The 16,739-nt window shown below is 52.0% G+C and overlaps 1 protein-coding gene across 1 annotated transcript in view; it reads right to left on the bottom strand.

Moving 5' to 3' along the window:
• Positions 1–14,757, bottom strand: part of MYO18B (myosin XVIIIB) — a 248,035-nt gene extending 233,278 nt beyond the window's left edge. The window contains exons 1-2 of the mRNA XM_032883267.1: positions 14,588–14,757; positions 638–742 (exon numbers count right to left, since the gene is read on the bottom strand). Coding sequence (XP_032739158.1) covers positions 638–676 — 39 coding nt within the window. The 5' untranslated portion in view covers positions 677–742; positions 14,588–14,757. The remainder of the gene's footprint in view (positions 1–637; positions 743–14,587) is intronic.
• Between the last annotated feature and the right edge of the window lie 1,982 nt (positions 14,758–16,739).

The raw sequence follows: 16,739 nt of genomic DNA, 5'->3' as shown, positions 1-16,739 counted from the left end.
AGAGCAGTCTGGGAGGGGCAAAGGTAATCAGGAGGCAGCCAGAGAGAACTTCTGCACCACCCCACCCCTCGGGCTCCAATGCATCAAATTGTACAGGAGGGTGGGATGCGCGGTGAGGGAGATGGCAGGCATCAGAGAAAGAGACAGCCCTTTGTGGTATCTTGTGAGAAGAGACGAAGGGGAAAAGAATAGGAAAGAAGGGCCTGTTTCCAGTTCTCCATGGTGACAGAAGGTAGGGACCACAGAAGCTCATCCCCACGGCAGAAGTCTGGCAGCCAACATCTCTGTCTTCCCCCCGCCGCCCACACAAGCTCAGTGCTCATGGAAGCCGCCATGATGATCCAGACAGGACAGCTGGTCTACCCTCATTCCCCGCCCGCCTACTGAAGAACCGGAAGAGACTGGGCAGTCATGGGAAGAGTTCAAGAAGTTCATGAACTGGGTTGGAGAAGCCATGGCTAACTAGAGGTGGCCAAGGGGAATGGAGGGGGTGCCTAGAACATGTCACAGGGAGGGGCTGGATGCCAGCATCCCCACTGACGTGGGAGGGGACAGCCTAGGCCACCCATGCTCTGACTTGTCCTCTGACTTGGCAGTCAGCCCCATGGCTGTAGCCTGACCCCTGAACGTTACTTTCCTTCTGTTCCCACAGGGCGAGGCGTGATGAGATGGCCATGCTGAGGCGATGTCAGGGCTGAGATGGGATGACACGGAGCTCTCGGCCGGACAGCACAAAATGTGGCTTTATGGACACACACACAGCACATGAGACAGATGGAGACACAGATGAGGGTGGGGGACAGAAGAGAGATACAGGTTAGCTCTTGGACACAGCCCTCCTCCCACCCCACCTCCCAGCGCCACGAACCGAGGTCACACAGCTGGGCACAGCCCACTGGGAGGACGCCAGTCACCATGGAAGTTGCCAGTGGCTAAGTTGACAGCGCCCCCAAATCCTTTTCCTCTTGATCCCACACTTTGACTTGTCATTGAGACATAATATATGTCAGAAAATACAGAAGTATACAGCTCGGCGGCTCTTACCCAAAGACCATATCTATGTAACCAGTATCCTGATGGAGAATTAAAACTATCATTTTATTTATAAGATCGGGCAGATCTAATCTACGGTGATGAAGGTCGGAGGAGTCGTTAGCTTTGGCCTGGAAAGGGACACAAGGGAATGTCCTGGGGGGATGTAAGTGTTCTTTATCTTGATCTGGGAGGGGGGCCCCGTGAGTGCATCCACGTAAAAATTCACCCACCAGTACAATTAATCCCCTGGAAGGCAATCCCATCTCAACTCAAAAATAAACAGAACAGGAGTGCCTGGCTGGCTCAGTCAGTTAAGCGTCCCGACTCCAGGTTTGGATCAAGTCATGATCTCACGGCTCGTGAGATCGAGCCCTACACTGTGCTCGGCAAGAGAGAGTGTCTGCTTGAGATTCTCTCTCTCCCTCTCCTCCGCCCCTCCCTCCCCACTCCACCCTTCACCTCTGCTCAAAGGCACTCTCTCTCAAAAAAAAAAAAAAATTAAAAATAAACAAAACATTCCAGTCCCCCTCACTTTGCCTCATGCCCCTTCTTAAGTTACTGTCCCCCAGAGGAGAACCACTGTCCTAACTTTGATACCATAGAATAGCGTGTTTCTCTTTTGTGAGGAAGCAGGTGGTGTCACAGTCCGACCATAAGCATTAGGAAAAGACAGGCGCCCTAAGTATCAATTGGCCCCATGCTTTGGGGGAAAACAATTTAGCATGGTTAGCATCATACCGAGAGCCTTTTTTTTTACAAAGGGAGCTCATTTATGGTCAACGTTCCCAATGTACCCCCCCAAATAGAAAAGAACCCCCAACTCAACCCCCGCCCACACACCCCCAGCATCATATTGAGAGTCTTGATAAATGTTCATAACTTTTGAAGCAGAAAGACCTCTTCTGGAAGACAAGTTTGAGGAAGGGATCCTAAAGTGGAAACTTTTATCCCTGGGTCCCTCATAACACCCAAACCAGAGACACGACCCCGGCGTGCACTAACTAGAGAAGGCCAAATAAATCCCAGCCCATCTAACTTGAAGGAATGCGGCAAATCCATTGAGAAGGGTACATAGGAAACATTTTGCAACAGCTCCACGGAACAGTCATTTCTAAGGTCAGCCGTTACGATCCGCTCATTCGCAAGCACACAGCGTGCCCGTCTTTGATGAGCTTACAGAGTTTTGCAGCCGAGACCACAATCCCATTACCCCAAGGAGACCCTTCCAGACCATTTGCAGCCACTATAGCTATACCCTCCCTTAGTGCCGGGCTACCCCAAAATCTCTGTCCGTTGTTATCGATTGCCCTTTTCTGGACATTGGCTATAAATGGGATCGGAGCATCTGTGGTCTTCTTTGTGTCTGGCTTCTCCCACTGTGCAGATAGTCTTTTTTTTTTTTTTTTTTAAGATCTTATGTATTTATTTGACAGAGAGAGACAGTGAGAGAGGGAACACAAGCAGGGGGAGTGGGAGAGGGAGAAGCAGGCTCCCCACCGAGCAGAGATCCCCATTTGGGGCTCGATTCCAGGATCCTGGGATCATGACCTGAGCCAAAGGCAGACGCTTAACGACTGAGCCACCCAGGCGCCCCTGCAGACCACATTTCGGGCTCATCCGCGTGCCTGTGTATCAGGGCACTTTACTCCTCTCTGTTGCTAACTGGCGTTCCATTGTGCACACAGCTTGCATCTTGTTTATGGGTCATGACAAATAGCGCTACCACGAGCGGTCCCATAAACCTCGTGTGCCATAGGCTTTCATTTCTCTTAAGGAGATCACCGGGCATGGCGTGGCATTGCTAAGCCGTGGGTGGGTCACGTTGTGTTTGACTCTTTTTAAGGACCCGCCAGGTTGTTTTCCCAAGCAGTTGCCTGGTGGGCCACCCCGCCTGCAGCGTGTAAGGCTTGTTCGGGAAGCGTGCACAGAAACCCTGGAAGGTGGTCACATCGTCGGATGGAGATCAGAAGGCAGAGCCCAACATCATGCTCACGAAACCGTCCAAAACGGGCAAAACCCAAGACACTCCACAGAAAGCGAGGAGCAGGAGGAAATACGCCAAGATCTTGGTGGAAGTGGTCATGAACGAAGGGATGGGGGTCTTCTCCTCTTCCTCCTTCTGACTATTCTCACTTCGTGCTGGGCTTGCCTTCGGAGTGGTGTCCCTCCCCGACCCCTCCCAGCCCCATGCTGGAAGACGTCCCCGCTTCTCATCATCCCAGAGTTTCCAAAGCCCTGGCTGGCCTTCAAGTAGCCACTTTCAGCGACTTATCTGTACGATGGCTTTGCACAGAGTTCAAGGTGATCCCGCCCACTGCTTATCTTGGAAGCTGGAGGGGCAGACCTGGGGGCCCGGATGGGTTGGGCTGGAGGCAGCTCCCACCAGCTCCTACCATCTCCTAGGAGCCTGCTAAGGCCACTTCTTTCCAACTCCACATTCTGTGACATCACCTTAACCGCTAAGAAGTTGGCTCTGGGAGGGTTTATGTCCCAGAAACTGGCAAATGCGTCAGATCAGGGCTTTGGTCCCAGGAGCTGCCCATTAAATGTTTACCAGCACAGGACTGGCTGAGACCCTCACACACACACACATACACACATACACACACACACCCCTGTGGGGCCTGGGCAAGAGGAAATCTCAAGATCCAAAGACCCAAGAAGGGACATTTCAGCTCTGATGAGGTCATGAACCAATGAGGAGACCCTGGGAACATGTCCCAGTGCAAAGAGCCAAGTCTTTGCCTTGAGAAAAAAATCCCCACTGTGTGGACTCCCCGGCTCGCAGAGACAGAGGAAGCTGGAGAGTGCACGTAAGGTGAGATCTCTGTGGGGGTGGGGGGACCCTCGGGAGGCCCCCAAGTGACTCACAGCCAGAGTCTGCTCTGCCGCGCGCCTGGGAAGTAGAGTCCAGGTTATGAATAGCCCTGACGTGAGGTAGATACCCTGTCCACTGTCCCCTCCCCTTTCCATCCAACCCAGGCCTGGCCAGCCCAGTGGCTGCTTCCCAAGGATCACCCTCAGCTTCAAGGCTCCAGGGAGAATCCTGGCTGTCAGTGTGGGCTGTCCTCAGCCCAGGGCTGCTGGCCTGCCCAGAGGTTCCACAGCACAGGGGGACAACAAGAGGGAGCTCCACGTGGGGCCATCACTCCCCACGTCTGGCCCCTCGGAGGCACCAGGCCAGTCCCAGTGACCCAGGGCCAGGAGCCAATGCCACTGGGGAGGCTTTGTCAAGCCTTAATTTAAGTAAGTGTTCTTATCACCACGTTCCCTTCCAGGCCTAAAACTCACACCTGCCCCATCAGCTGCCGTTTAAAGTGATGAGGAAGCCCCAGACGCTCAGAAACCATGGTATAACGTCTTCAGTCACCCCTTAGGAGTGGGGGAGGCTGGGGAAAAGGAAAGGTGATCCCCAAAGCCAGGGACAGCTTGACACAGTTTTTCATGAATGCATGCTAGATCTGAGGGGCCCCAGGAGACCCTCAAGTCTTTCCCTCTCACCCCCTAAATGTCCAGTCCTAACACAGAGGTCAGCCTCCAGTGACTTCCCCTCTCTCAAAGAGCAAACTCCCAAGTCTTTATAGAGGCTCAGGTGGCCCCCACAATCATCTGCCCTAATGCCTCTGCCTTTTGCTCCTCCCCAGCAGTGACATTGACCTCTTGCAGGCACTTCTACACAGGTTCCCACCTCAGGACCTTTGCACATTCTGTTCCTTTGGCTCCAGATGCTTTTCCTTCCACATGGTAAGTCTTTGCTCAGAGTCATCCTGTCACTGATCCTGCCTTCACTGTTTAAATGAAGGCATAACTCCCATCCCTCCCACCGCACCCCTACCCTACCCCAGGATTGCCCATCATTTTATCCTGTTCCCCGCTGCCCCACCCCGCCACTGCAATTTATGGCTAATTTACCAGTGTCCATTATGCTATAGATTTTTTGTTGTTGTTTAGTTTCTGACTCACCCTGCAGAACATGGCCCAATGAGGACCAGAATTTCCAACTGTTATGTCCTCTTATGTGGGTCCAGTGCCTAGGACAGTGCCTGGCACATACTTAGCTCTCAGCAAATATTTGTTGAATGAATGTAGGAGCTCAGGAACAGGTAATGATGAGGAGTGTGGCTGAGAAGGGACAGAGGAGGACCTTGGCAGCAAGACTGTGATGTGGATTTCTGACATCCTCCTGTGCTGTCTGTATCCATGGTGAGGGGGACGGTGGCACAGGGGACAGCCGCATGTTATCATGGCCCAAGTTCATGTCCTGCCATCACCACTACCCTGGGGGAAATCAGGAAATTCTCCAAGCCTCATTTTTCTCAGCCTTAAAACAAGAGGAGGACACCTATATACTGAGCATGTTCTTAATCACCAGTATTTGCCCTCGATCATATTTTTCATTTTTATTTGACTCCATGGGTCAAGGCTGGCCTGGAGAACCCAGCCTAGGATAATTCTCCAGCATTGAGGGAGAAGCTACTATATGCCTAGCAATGAGATAGATCGTTACACCCAAATTGCCCCCAGTTCCCCTTCAATTCCTACTGGAACTAGAATTTATTTATTTTGAAAGTCATTATCATGTTCATTCCCACAACAGCACCTTGTGGTTGTCATCCTCCCGTAGAGCAAACAGTGACTCAGAGAGGTAAAGGCACTTGCCCAGGGTCACCCAGCAAAAAGGTCAAGCTGAGTGCCTCCACCTCCCCGAGACGTCCCACGCCTCCCACCCACACTCTGCTCCCATCTCAGCCCCAGGCTGGTGGTGAGAATCAAGGGCCAATCTGGGGCCACCCGGTTGGGGCTTGGAGGTCCCCTAGGTTGGGGAACCTACCTAGGTTGGGTAATCCCAGGAAGTTGGCTCAAGAAGGTACATCCTCAGGTAGCTGGGGGTATGCTCTATTTGGTCAGTATCTGTTGGGTGTTAGTCACAGCACCGGGTCTGTTGTAGTTTGAGGAGCAAGGGGGTTCAAGGTCACACAGGAAGGGGTGGGATGACCTCGTTGGCTAACCTGCTCCTTCTGCTCAACCCTGAGATCTCAGCCCTTAGACCCCGGAAGGGAGGCAACAAAAGCTAGACCACTGATGACAGGCCCCCACGAAGATCTGGGCACGTCTCTGTGCTGAGAACGTGAGTGTCATGTCACAACTCCCACAAGGCACCCTGTTCTGAGGAGGGTTCTGTGAGCGACCCATATCAGTCAAGTGCCTTGCTTCCAGCCAGTAGGGGCCGGGCGGGGGCAGAGGAAGGTGCCCCAAGCTGGGTGTCATCCACTCACCCCTTCAGACCCGTCCTCCACCCCTTCTACCTACTGGCTTCCACGTAGGCCCAAGTTCATGGGAATCACCCGGTGGCAGAGATCAGAGGGCACCTGCGCTCTCGGCTCTCGGCTCTCAGCTTTCCCTGCTGGGTGCCCACGGGCTGGCTGCCTCCCTCCCTTGAGGGTGCTCTCCCAAAGTCCCCGCTCCTGTCCTGGCCTGGTGGCATCTCCTACCCCCAGCCCTCTTCAGTCCAGAAGGAGAGAAGAGCTCCTCCTGTTGCTGGTCCAGCACACTGTGCTCTGGAGAGGTCCACAAGGTTTCCCATCAAGGGCCAGATAGGAAGCTGGTCAAGCACTGAGGTCACAGGGTCTCCCTTGCAACTACTCAGCTCTGCCTTTGCACCCCAGAAGCAGTCCTGGGTGATATGTAAATGAAGGGGCGTGGTCATTTCAATGCAACTTCATTTTTTAAACGAGGCAGAGAGCTGGATTTGGTGCTGGCCAAATCGGGAAGGAGTAGGTCAAAGTTCCAACATTCGTACCACAAGCTTTCTGAGGACCCCCACAGGCTCTCTTTCCTCATCCCTTCTTCCGAGGCAGCCAGGTCTGGGACCATTCCCCCGATGGAAGGGCCCCGAGTCTATGCAGGTTGCTGGGGAAGGGAAGAGTGGAGGCTTTGTTCTTCTATCTGGGCTTCCTAACATTCTGCTTCCTTCTTTAGCCTGCTCTGTGCTCTGGGGTGTTGACCACTAGGGTTGCAGACCTCAGGGCTGTCTGGCTCTCTGGCCTCCTGCTGAATTTGGTCAACGGAAGGCTCTGGAAGGAGACCTGCCTTTGGTAGGGACTAGAGGTAGGGTCTTTATTGCCCTACCTGTTCTGCTTCCTCCATCTCAGGCCCCAGTTTTGGCAAAGGCTGTGTTTCTCCATCTATAGCCATAAGCCCCTTGGAGCAGTCCCTTTTCAGGGACAGACTGCCATTAGCCCCCAGGCTCCTCTATTAACCGTCTCTGCCTTGCAACCAGACCAATGCTAGTAACCCACCACCGCTTGTCCCCTGCTTCATTGGTTTCCTTAACCCTGCACACACCTCTTGGAAGAGTTCCTTCATTAAAAAGTCTCTCCACATTACCACCTGGGTATGCTGTTGGGGGGACCTTAGCCAATACAGCCGGGGGGCAAGTAGGTTTCAACTCATGCATTAATTCTGACAGATGGTTAGTTGCCTCCTGGGGTGTTATATGGGAAGGACTCTGAGCTTTTATCTGGGCTCAGTGGAAGAAAATGCTCTGATTGATTATTAATGTCTGTCCCAGGCATGGAAGGAGGGAATGAGACACCATTGCTACCTATTTGCCAGCTGTAGGCTTAAGGGACAAAGTGACTCTCTTGATTCATGCATCATGCAGCCAAGCTCACCCAGACCTAGAGTTTGATGGCCACAGAGCCACGTAGTAATGAAAAGAGACTTTGCCCAATACAGAGAAACCCTCCCCTCATCAGAGCAAGGGAAACCCACATCTAGCAAGTAGCTCATTATCCTAGAAGATGAGAAGAGAGGGTAGGGGAGGTGATGAATGAGAAAAAAGGGAGGTTAGCAGTAGGAAATAGAGAGAGTGAAGAGGAAGGGAGGGAGGGAACAGCAGGGGAGGCATTGATGGAGAAGACAGGGAGGCAGGGGGTGGAGAATGCAATGCCCTTCCCACTGTCCCCTGTCAGAGAGCCTCAGAGGACCAGCCCTGCTCACAAGGAATCTCCTGGATGGAAAATCAATGAATCCTTGCTTGGTCATACCCAGTGATGGGGAGCTCATTACTAAGTAAGACAATTGGGGTCTGCTCTCATTTTGCTTTTCTTCTTTGAAACCAGAGCTGCAAAGCCCTCAGAGGCCATAGAACCCACCTTTTCCGATCCTGGCACACAATGAGTGTCCTCATCTCCCTGTTCCCTGGGATCTGCCACCTTTTCCTCCTACCCACAGAGCTGCCTTGTCAGGACAGCCACATGCGGGCCTCAGTTCTCTTCTCTGGAGTGGCAGATAAGGTTTTCCATGTGACCCATATGGGGTCTGCCTCTAATTTTCTCATCTGAAGCCTTCAACCATTTCTCAGGTAAGAAATTTCTCACGGCTCCCAGAGCCTTCAGAATGCTGGCCACTGTCCCCTGGAAGTTTTCTAGATGGTTCTCTGAAACAGAGTGGACACTTCCATTCACAAAGGCTGGCTGGGGTGAACACAGCAGACCTCCTGTCCCTTGGTGGGCTCACCTCCCCTTTAGAGGTCTCAGCTAACCTCAGGCCTCACCTGCCTTCTGTGGACTCTCTTAGGGCTGCAGTCCCGCCACCTGTCAAATGGGGGCGCCAGCCTTTCTTGTCCATTTCACAAGGCGGTGGGATTACTGGATGCTCTGTACACCTGTGAGCCGTGACATTCCCAGCATCCCTATCCCCCATTGTCCCCAGTCTTTCAGGTTCCTGGACCCAACTCCAACTGCAGGGGAGCGTTCCCCACACAACACCAAGCTGTTCTCAACACCAGCAGGGCGATTAAGAGTCAACTCCATTCAACTCAATTCTGACACCATCTACTGGAGACAGTTTGACATTCTGCAGGTAAAGGGCTCAATCCCACAAGACCACCCTCCACTTCGGACACCAGTCCTGAACCCAAGTTGTCGCCTGTGTTTCTGACCATCTCTGGCTATAAATCAGAAGTTCCCATGACCCCTATCTTGTTTCTGATACATTTGCAGAACAGCTCAGAACTCAGAGAAATTTTTGCTCCCCAAATCACCCACTTATTATGAAGGGATAGAAGTCAGGATGGAAGAGATACTCAGGGCAGGGGATGGGGAAAGGGTGGGGGGCCCCAAGCCTGATCTAGGGGGCACCACTCTCCCCAAATTTCCATATGTTCATCAACCAGGAGTTCTCTGAACACTATCCTTTTGGGGTTTTATGGAGACTTTGTTACATGGGTACGATGGATGAAATCATGGGTCATTGGTGATTGAACTCAGTCTCTCGTCCCTCTCCTGCCTCAGAGATCAGGGGTAGGTTCCAATCCTCTAATCCCATGGTTGTCTCCACCGGCCACCGGCCCCCATCCTTAGGTGGTTTTCAAAAATCATGGTGTTAGCATTAACAAAAGCCACCTTTATCACTCTCAAGACTTAAGGAATTCCAATAGTTTCAGAGCTGTGAGCTCTGAACTATGAAGAAAAACCAAATATTTATAGGAAATATATTTTGGTCATCTGAATATGGCACCCAGGTCCATTAAATTCTGCAAAAGCTCTGCACCTCAGGGGCTGACAAGCCAGCACCCACCCGCCCCTTTACCCCTTGCCTTGACCCACAAATCAAGCAGTGAGTGTTTCTTGGAGAAATGAACAGAGAAAAGTCTGTGTCCCTCCAGCACATCACCACTTCCCTCTCCATATCTGTGGTTGTCCCACTGACCTAGGCAGACCCCATGCCCTTGCCAGCCACCATATAGCCTGATGAGATGCTGGACCTTACAGACCGGCCTCCTGACCTCATGCAGGGACAGCTAACAATGTCTCTCCTTCATGCCAGCACCAGCTGATCTGCAGTTGGGCACTGCCTGGAGTGTTACACTGAGAATGATCCTGCACTAGCAGAAAGGCATGTATGTGGTGATCGACTAATAATGCCTGCCATGAGCACAGAAAGGGCTAGGGTTGATAGGTCTGCCAAGTATTTGCCATTTGCCGTCTGGTGTTCTGCTGGTTGCAGTAAAGCAAGAAGCTGGTCACACCTCTGCCAGGGGAGTGGGTGGCTCCCCTGACTGCTTGTAAGGTCCAGTGCCCCATTGATGGGCTATTTTCCTACCCCCGCTGTGTTGCCCTCTGGAGCTAGGCTGTCAAATAAAGCAGCCCCTAGCCACACGTGATTTAAATGACTGAAATGATTGAAAAGGAACTCCAAGGAAACATCACCTTCCAAGTCACACTGGCCATATTTCAAATGCTCAATAGCCACAGTTGGCTAGCAGCTACCACAGTGGACAGGAAAGGTACAGAATATTTCTATCCTTGCAGAAGCTTTATTGGATCACACCAGATTGGATCAGTGGTTTTCAGTAAGTGTGATTTTGCCCATCAGTGGACGTTTGGCAATGCCTGAAGACATTTTTGGATGTCACAGCTAGAGTGTGGGGGGGCAGGGGTTGGTTTGCTAGGGGTATCCACCAGGGAGAGGCCAGGGATGCTTCCAAACATCCTACAGGACAGCCTTCCCACCCCGCACCACACACAACAAAGCATCATCCAGACCCAAATGTCAATAGTGGGTTGGTTGAGTCACCCTTCTCTAAAAAGTCCCTATCGAGCAGAGAGAAGCATTCAGGGTTTGGAAACAAGGGCAAAATAGTCTTGGTTTGAATAATAAATAGCAAAGAATGATAATAGAAAAAAAAAGAGAGAGAGAGAGAGAGCTGACCCACCATTGACAAAAGAGAAGAAATTCCTGGATCCATCATCACTTAGTAGCTCTGTGCCCTTGGGCAGTCACAAAACCTCTCTGATTCTCAATTTCCTTGTCAGAAAAACTGACACTGCAGTAGCCCCTTCCAAAGGATTATCAGTGGATCCAGTGAGGTCATGAGTGTGAACGAGCTTTGTTACCTGTCTGTATGAAACAGTATGGTGCAATTTACTAGCAAAGCTCCCGTTGTTTATTACAGTAGACTGAAGATACAGTCTCCAGAGGAACAGAAGAGTCCCGGTTTCATTTCATTCTGCACGACATTGGGGGCACTTAAACCTCGAAATCCCACTTCTTGATCTGTAAAATGGGGCTGATAACTCATGCACAAACTCACAGGGATATCCAGCACTGATGAGACATTTAATCCTGTTGAGCAAGTGGGTCTCTCTTTCTCTCTCTCGCTCTCATTCTCTCGCTCTCTCAACTCAACAGCTAATCCTGTTGCCCTCCGTGAAATTGAAACTCAAGCCCCAGCTGGTACCCATGAAACAGCTGAAAATGCATTCAGTCTTTTATGGGCCAAGAAAAATTCCCTTGGGACCCCAGCCCTCGAAATTCCTGTTTCCCTGAGCGTGGGTATTGGCCAGGTATTTGGTGAACCCACATTGCAAATTCTGGAGGATCCTTTCTTCATTGCCAGAGACTGTAGTTCTTAAAGGGAATGAAGCGTTCGGGAAAGGCTCAGTGCGAAGCAGGGCAGGAAAGGAAAATCACGGAGCTGGGGGAGTCCTGTCCAGGGGGAGGTGATTCAGATGAAGCTGATGGTGCCCTTGGATCCTTCAGACTGACTGATGGGTCTGTGTGTCTCTCTGTGTGTGTGAGAGAGAGAGAGAAACAGACAGACAGACAGATATCTGCCTTGATAGTAATGCAATGCCCACATCCCAAAGACATTGTTTGGTGAATAAAGATCATATTTGTTGGCCTCTGTTGACTTAAGACATACGATTTAATCCTTTCCTTTGAGGCTTGGATGATACTGAGGGAGAAGACTTTGGGGGCAGAGGTAATAGGGAAAATAGGGCTATTAGTCCCAAAATGAGGACCCCTAGGCTGGTCCCCAGTGCCAGCCTTGAGGGCAGGGACAGGCTGTTCTAAAGCCACTGCTGACACTGCAAATCTGTGTGTCCTTGAGCAAGTTGCTTCCCCTCTCTGTGCCACAGACCGGATTGGGTCTGACAGCACCCAGGGGCCCTCCCCTTGTCTCAAGCTCACTTTGTCCCTTTCTCAAACCATTCCATTTCACACAGTTTCACACGGTACAAGGGTACCACGAAGAGACACAGGAGAACTGTAAACACATGTCATTTAAGTGAAAGCAGGCAATCTGTAAAGGCCCCACTGCCGTCTGATTCCAAGTATACGACATTCTGGAAGAAAGCACCTCTATGATGAGAGTAAAAAGATCCGTGGTTGCCCAGGGTTGGGAGGGGTAGGAGATGAGCAGATGGAGCACGGAGGACAGGGAAGGCCCTCCGTATGCTACGGCAATGATGGGTCCATTTTGCCATTTGTCCAAACCCCTAGAATGTTCGCCACCGAGAATGAGCCCCGACGTCAACTATGGACTCCGGGTGACGACGATGTATCCCTGCAGGCTCCCCCATTGGGTCAGTTGTCCCACTAGGGCATGGGATGTGGAGAGTGGGGAGAGGCTACCCATGTGTGGGGACACGGGGTTTATGGGAAATCTCTGTACCTGTCCCCCAATTTTGCTGTGGACCTGAAATGGCTCTAGAAAATAAAGTTTATTAATGAAAAAGTTAGCAAGAATTAATATCGCATGGCATGTTAACGAACTGGAATTAAAATGTAAATGTAAAAGAAAATCAAGGAAAGGCCATATACCACAGCGGCCAACCACCTGCTTAACAGACACCACTGGGTGGCTCAGTGCGTGAAGCGTCCTGCTCTTGGTTTCAGCTCAGGTTGTGCGTGAACTCAGGGTCATGAGATCGAGCCCTACGTCGGGCTCTGTGCTCAGTGTGGCATCTGCTTGGGATTCTTTCTCCCTCTCCCTCTCCCTCTCCCTTTGTACCTCCTGCTCATGCCTTCCCTGCCCCCCACTCCATTCTCTAAAATAAATAAATAAACATTTTTTTTTTTTTAAGAGAGAGACAAAATGACCATTCAGACAGTTGTTTCTAACCACCAAGTAAGCCAGGCCCCACTGAAGGGCTGTCTCATCGTGGCCCAGTAGAAACAACCAGAGTTCTCGTTCTCTGGCCACACCAGGAAGTCTCTTCGCTTTGTGGCCTTCTGTTCTCATCCTGAAATGCCACCAGAAGGGCTCAGTCTTTCTCCCCTGGGTCCCACCGGCCTTCAGATATTTTACAAGAATGAGGCCTGAGCAGCCCCCTCTAGGTTTTCTCAGCTCGCGCCTGAGGAAAGGCAGGTCTCTGGCTTCAGTGGGCCCCAGAGCCTGCTATGAGGTATGAAATCTGTGGGTTTCTGGGCTCCTGCCCCCAAGACTATTCCATAGGTCTCAGGCGAGCTGGGGAATCTGCGCTTTGGAAGATCTCCAGCAAAGGCTGACGGCCCACACTTGGAGAAATGCTGCCCCAGAGGTTTGGTCCCAGAAGATGGCTCCGCGATAGGGCCACCCAACACCCTCAGGTTTGGAAGGGGACACCAAAGCTGGGGAGTGACTTGTCTGAGGTCACCGACTCGGCAGAGCCCAAGCTGGGCGACTCAAGGTGACCAGGCCTGTGTGCAGGTGGCCCTAAATACTTACTCACTGGGGACAGGCAGCCCCTCAGAAGTCAGGAGACTGAGAGACTATGCCTTTGCTCTTCCTCCCTCTCTCCCCACCCCCAGGCCTCCTCTCTCTGTCATATTCGAGAACTCATCCATAGCCTACTCGACCCAGGTCTTCCCCAAGCCCACCCTGGACCTATCACGCAGAGACGGGAGAACATAGTTCGGGTCAGCAGCAAAAACAAGACGCAAGAAACTACCACCATGTCGGACACGGGAAGCTCACGTGAGCCCCTCTGTGAGCTGGGTTCTTAAAAAGGGTAGGCATCTTCCTGGCCGGCCACAAAGAAAAAGGAACAGCCCACATTTCCAGACCCTGTGGGATGGGAGCCCAGGCTTCTGCCAGCTCAGGGCCAGACTGGACTTTATTCCCCCAGCCGCCTCTGGCAGAAACCCTGCACCCAGGCCCCGAGGCCGGGAGGTCCCGGCCCCACAGGGCAAGCCAGATAAAGCAGGTCCTGGGACCGACTGAGGATCAAGTCAGCGCCGCCTGAAACCCAAGCTTTGTCTTCCAACCAGCGCGCCCCTCCCCCACCACGCACATGCTTATTGAAAATAAAAGGCCACCGCCACGAAGGCTTGTCCTCACCAGGGTGCGGAACTTGGCCCCCCGGAAGAGTCGGCTGCCTGACCATAAACTGACAACCTGTGAAGCAGAAACCACTGGTAGGGGAGGGAAAAATAGGAACCGCGAACGTGGCGGGGTTGAGATTACACCCCAGAGGGTATCCAGGACTCTAAACGTAATTTTTAAAAATGATTAGCAGATGGCTGGGGCCCAACAGACAAGGGGGAGCCTCAGAAGTGTCTGCTCACCCCAACATTTTGTTCTAAAAAAATCCTGCCACTTAAGACTCTTTGTTTTCTGAGCAGGCAGTACGGGCCGTCGGAGGCCGTCCAGCCAGAGCGGCCCCAAGACAGCAGACCGCAGGTCCCAACGCGTGCCACCCCAGTCCCCCAAAAGCACATTCTGGAAAATTATGCCCGTCAGCTCCCAAGGTGCCCCTCGTAAAAACTCGTCCCACTGTACCTTCTCTGTGCAAGGCCACAGGTCACGGGAAACACAGCAGCCTAAGAGCTCTCCCCTGGGGGCAGCGCAGAGACCCCACCAAGCCTGGACAGCGGGGGCGAAGGAGAAATGTCAGGAACACCCTCACACACATCCCCTTTCCTGACTGCTCCTCCCCATCCTCCCCACACCCTCCCTCTGCGCCAATGTGACGGCAGCAGCTGAGCCGACAAGTCATTTCTAAAATTAGCCAGTGAGCCCCAGGTCTGGCCAGGAGACGACAGCCTGGGGTGGCCGCAGACCAGGCATCGGACAGCATGGACATATTTGGTGGCGCAGAGCAGGGGAGGGGACAGCACATTCTCACCCGTCATCCCTGTCCCCGACAGGCCGCACACTCCCAGCTCTGAACCACACTGATAACCAGAGGCCATGGGGGTTAGGGGGAGGAGGGGAGTGTGGCTCTGCCTTACAACTGGACTCGGGGGAAAAAATAACTTGAGCCAGTTCTGGTGTCTCTTGGTAAACAATCAATGTGTGAAAACATGTGTCACCCGCCAAATACCCCCACCTACGGGCTTTATACCGACCTCATTCACTATTCCTGACATTCCTGACTATTCACTATTCCTGGCTCGAGGTAAGGGTTTCCCCACTCTCGTTTGACCCACGGGGCATGGACTGAGGCACAGAAATGTCAACCAACTGGCCCAAAGCGGTGGGAACCGGGATTTGAACCCAGGAAGTGCTGGCTCCAGAGAGCACAGTCGTAAATGCTGTGGCAAACAGGACACTATAAAAAGTACCGTGTCTGCTGCCCAGGAGAAAAGTAAGGACATCGATAGGTTAAGAACATCACATCCACACAGTTAGCATGGGACTCCGATCTAGATCTTTCTGATTCCTAAAGCCAGGGTCATTCCATTCAAACAAGGCATGCTGCTTCTCTTTAGAAACATTTTAACCAGAAGAACACGTTGTTACTTTTCCATCCCTCTTGCTGATACAGCAAGATACTCTCAAGGTACTTGCTTCCTTCTGGGAACTAAGATTCAGCATTTTATTGGAAGTTCGTGGAAACAGTTTCCTTTGGATAATGAAATGTGAACCCACCTCCTGGCGTTTTGCTGTCCTGTTAATCTTGTATATCTTTCCATGGTGCTCGGTCCTATGCGGTGGGGTGGACGCGTAGAAATGACTCCAAGTCTCCGTCAGCCTCCATCTGCAACGCTGTTTACGTTGACTTGAAGGGCACTGTGTCCCAAGGGCCCCTGGCATGTCCGCTTATTAACCTGGGAAATGTGGTGCTGAAAAATGCACCTGAAAGACCAAGTATCACTCTGCCCGTGCTGTGATTTAGGGCAGGTCTTGTAAGTGTCATTTTGTTCCCCATTTGCATTTGCCTGCTTGTCTCCAGGCTTTGCTCCCCAGGGGGCAGGACAGGATAAAAAAGTGAAGGCCCTCTTACCAAGGACCCCGACAGAAATTGGCCCCATTTGGCATGGACAGCCCAGGTGGAGGCAGGTCCATGGGGACACAGATTGAGGAACCATGGGCATGTGCACCTGTCCTGGGATGGTCAATTTCTCCCCCTGGAGACCTGGCCTCGTCTTTAGCCGGCCAGTTCTGGATCCACAAAATGGCCAAGCGATGGATTGTGATATGTTTTTTTTTTTTGTTTTTTTTTTAAGATTTTATCGATTTGAGAGAGAGAGAGAGCACGAACACAAGCAGGGGTAGGGTTAGGGCAGAGGGAAAGGGGGAAGCAGGCTGAGTGGGGAGCCTGGTTCTGGACTCAATCCCAGGACCCTGAGATCGTGACCTGAGCCAAAGTCAGAGGCTTAAACCACTGAGCCACCCTGGCATCCCTGGCTTGTGATATTTTACTGGGGCAACTAACTTAAGCCTCCTGATTATCCTTAACTTCTTTTTTGGGTAGGACCCTTGTTGGTGGCCCTTCCCTTTTGTCCCTGGGGATACAACATTCTAGTCATTATCTATGAACAGCCCACGACTCAGGGACCCCCAGTGCACCACACCTCACTGCACACTAGGTGACTGCTTCTGCCTAGCTCCTGATGGCTGAGTGCCATACCCTGGCCTCTCCCATTTTGGGCTCCTATCATCCCCACTGTTCTCAAAAAACCATGTGTAGGGGTGTGTGTGTGTGTGT

Source organism: Lontra canadensis, unplaced genomic scaffold, assembly GCF_010015895.1.
Source record: "Lontra canadensis isolate GAN:19392208 unplaced genomic scaffold, GSC_riverotter_1.0 scaffold87, whole genome shotgun sequence".
Taxonomy (NCBI): Eukaryota; Metazoa; Chordata; class Mammalia; order Carnivora; family Mustelidae; genus Lontra; species Lontra canadensis.
Note: the sequence above shows the minus strand (reverse complement) of the source record. Positions and strands in the feature narration are given on the sequence as shown.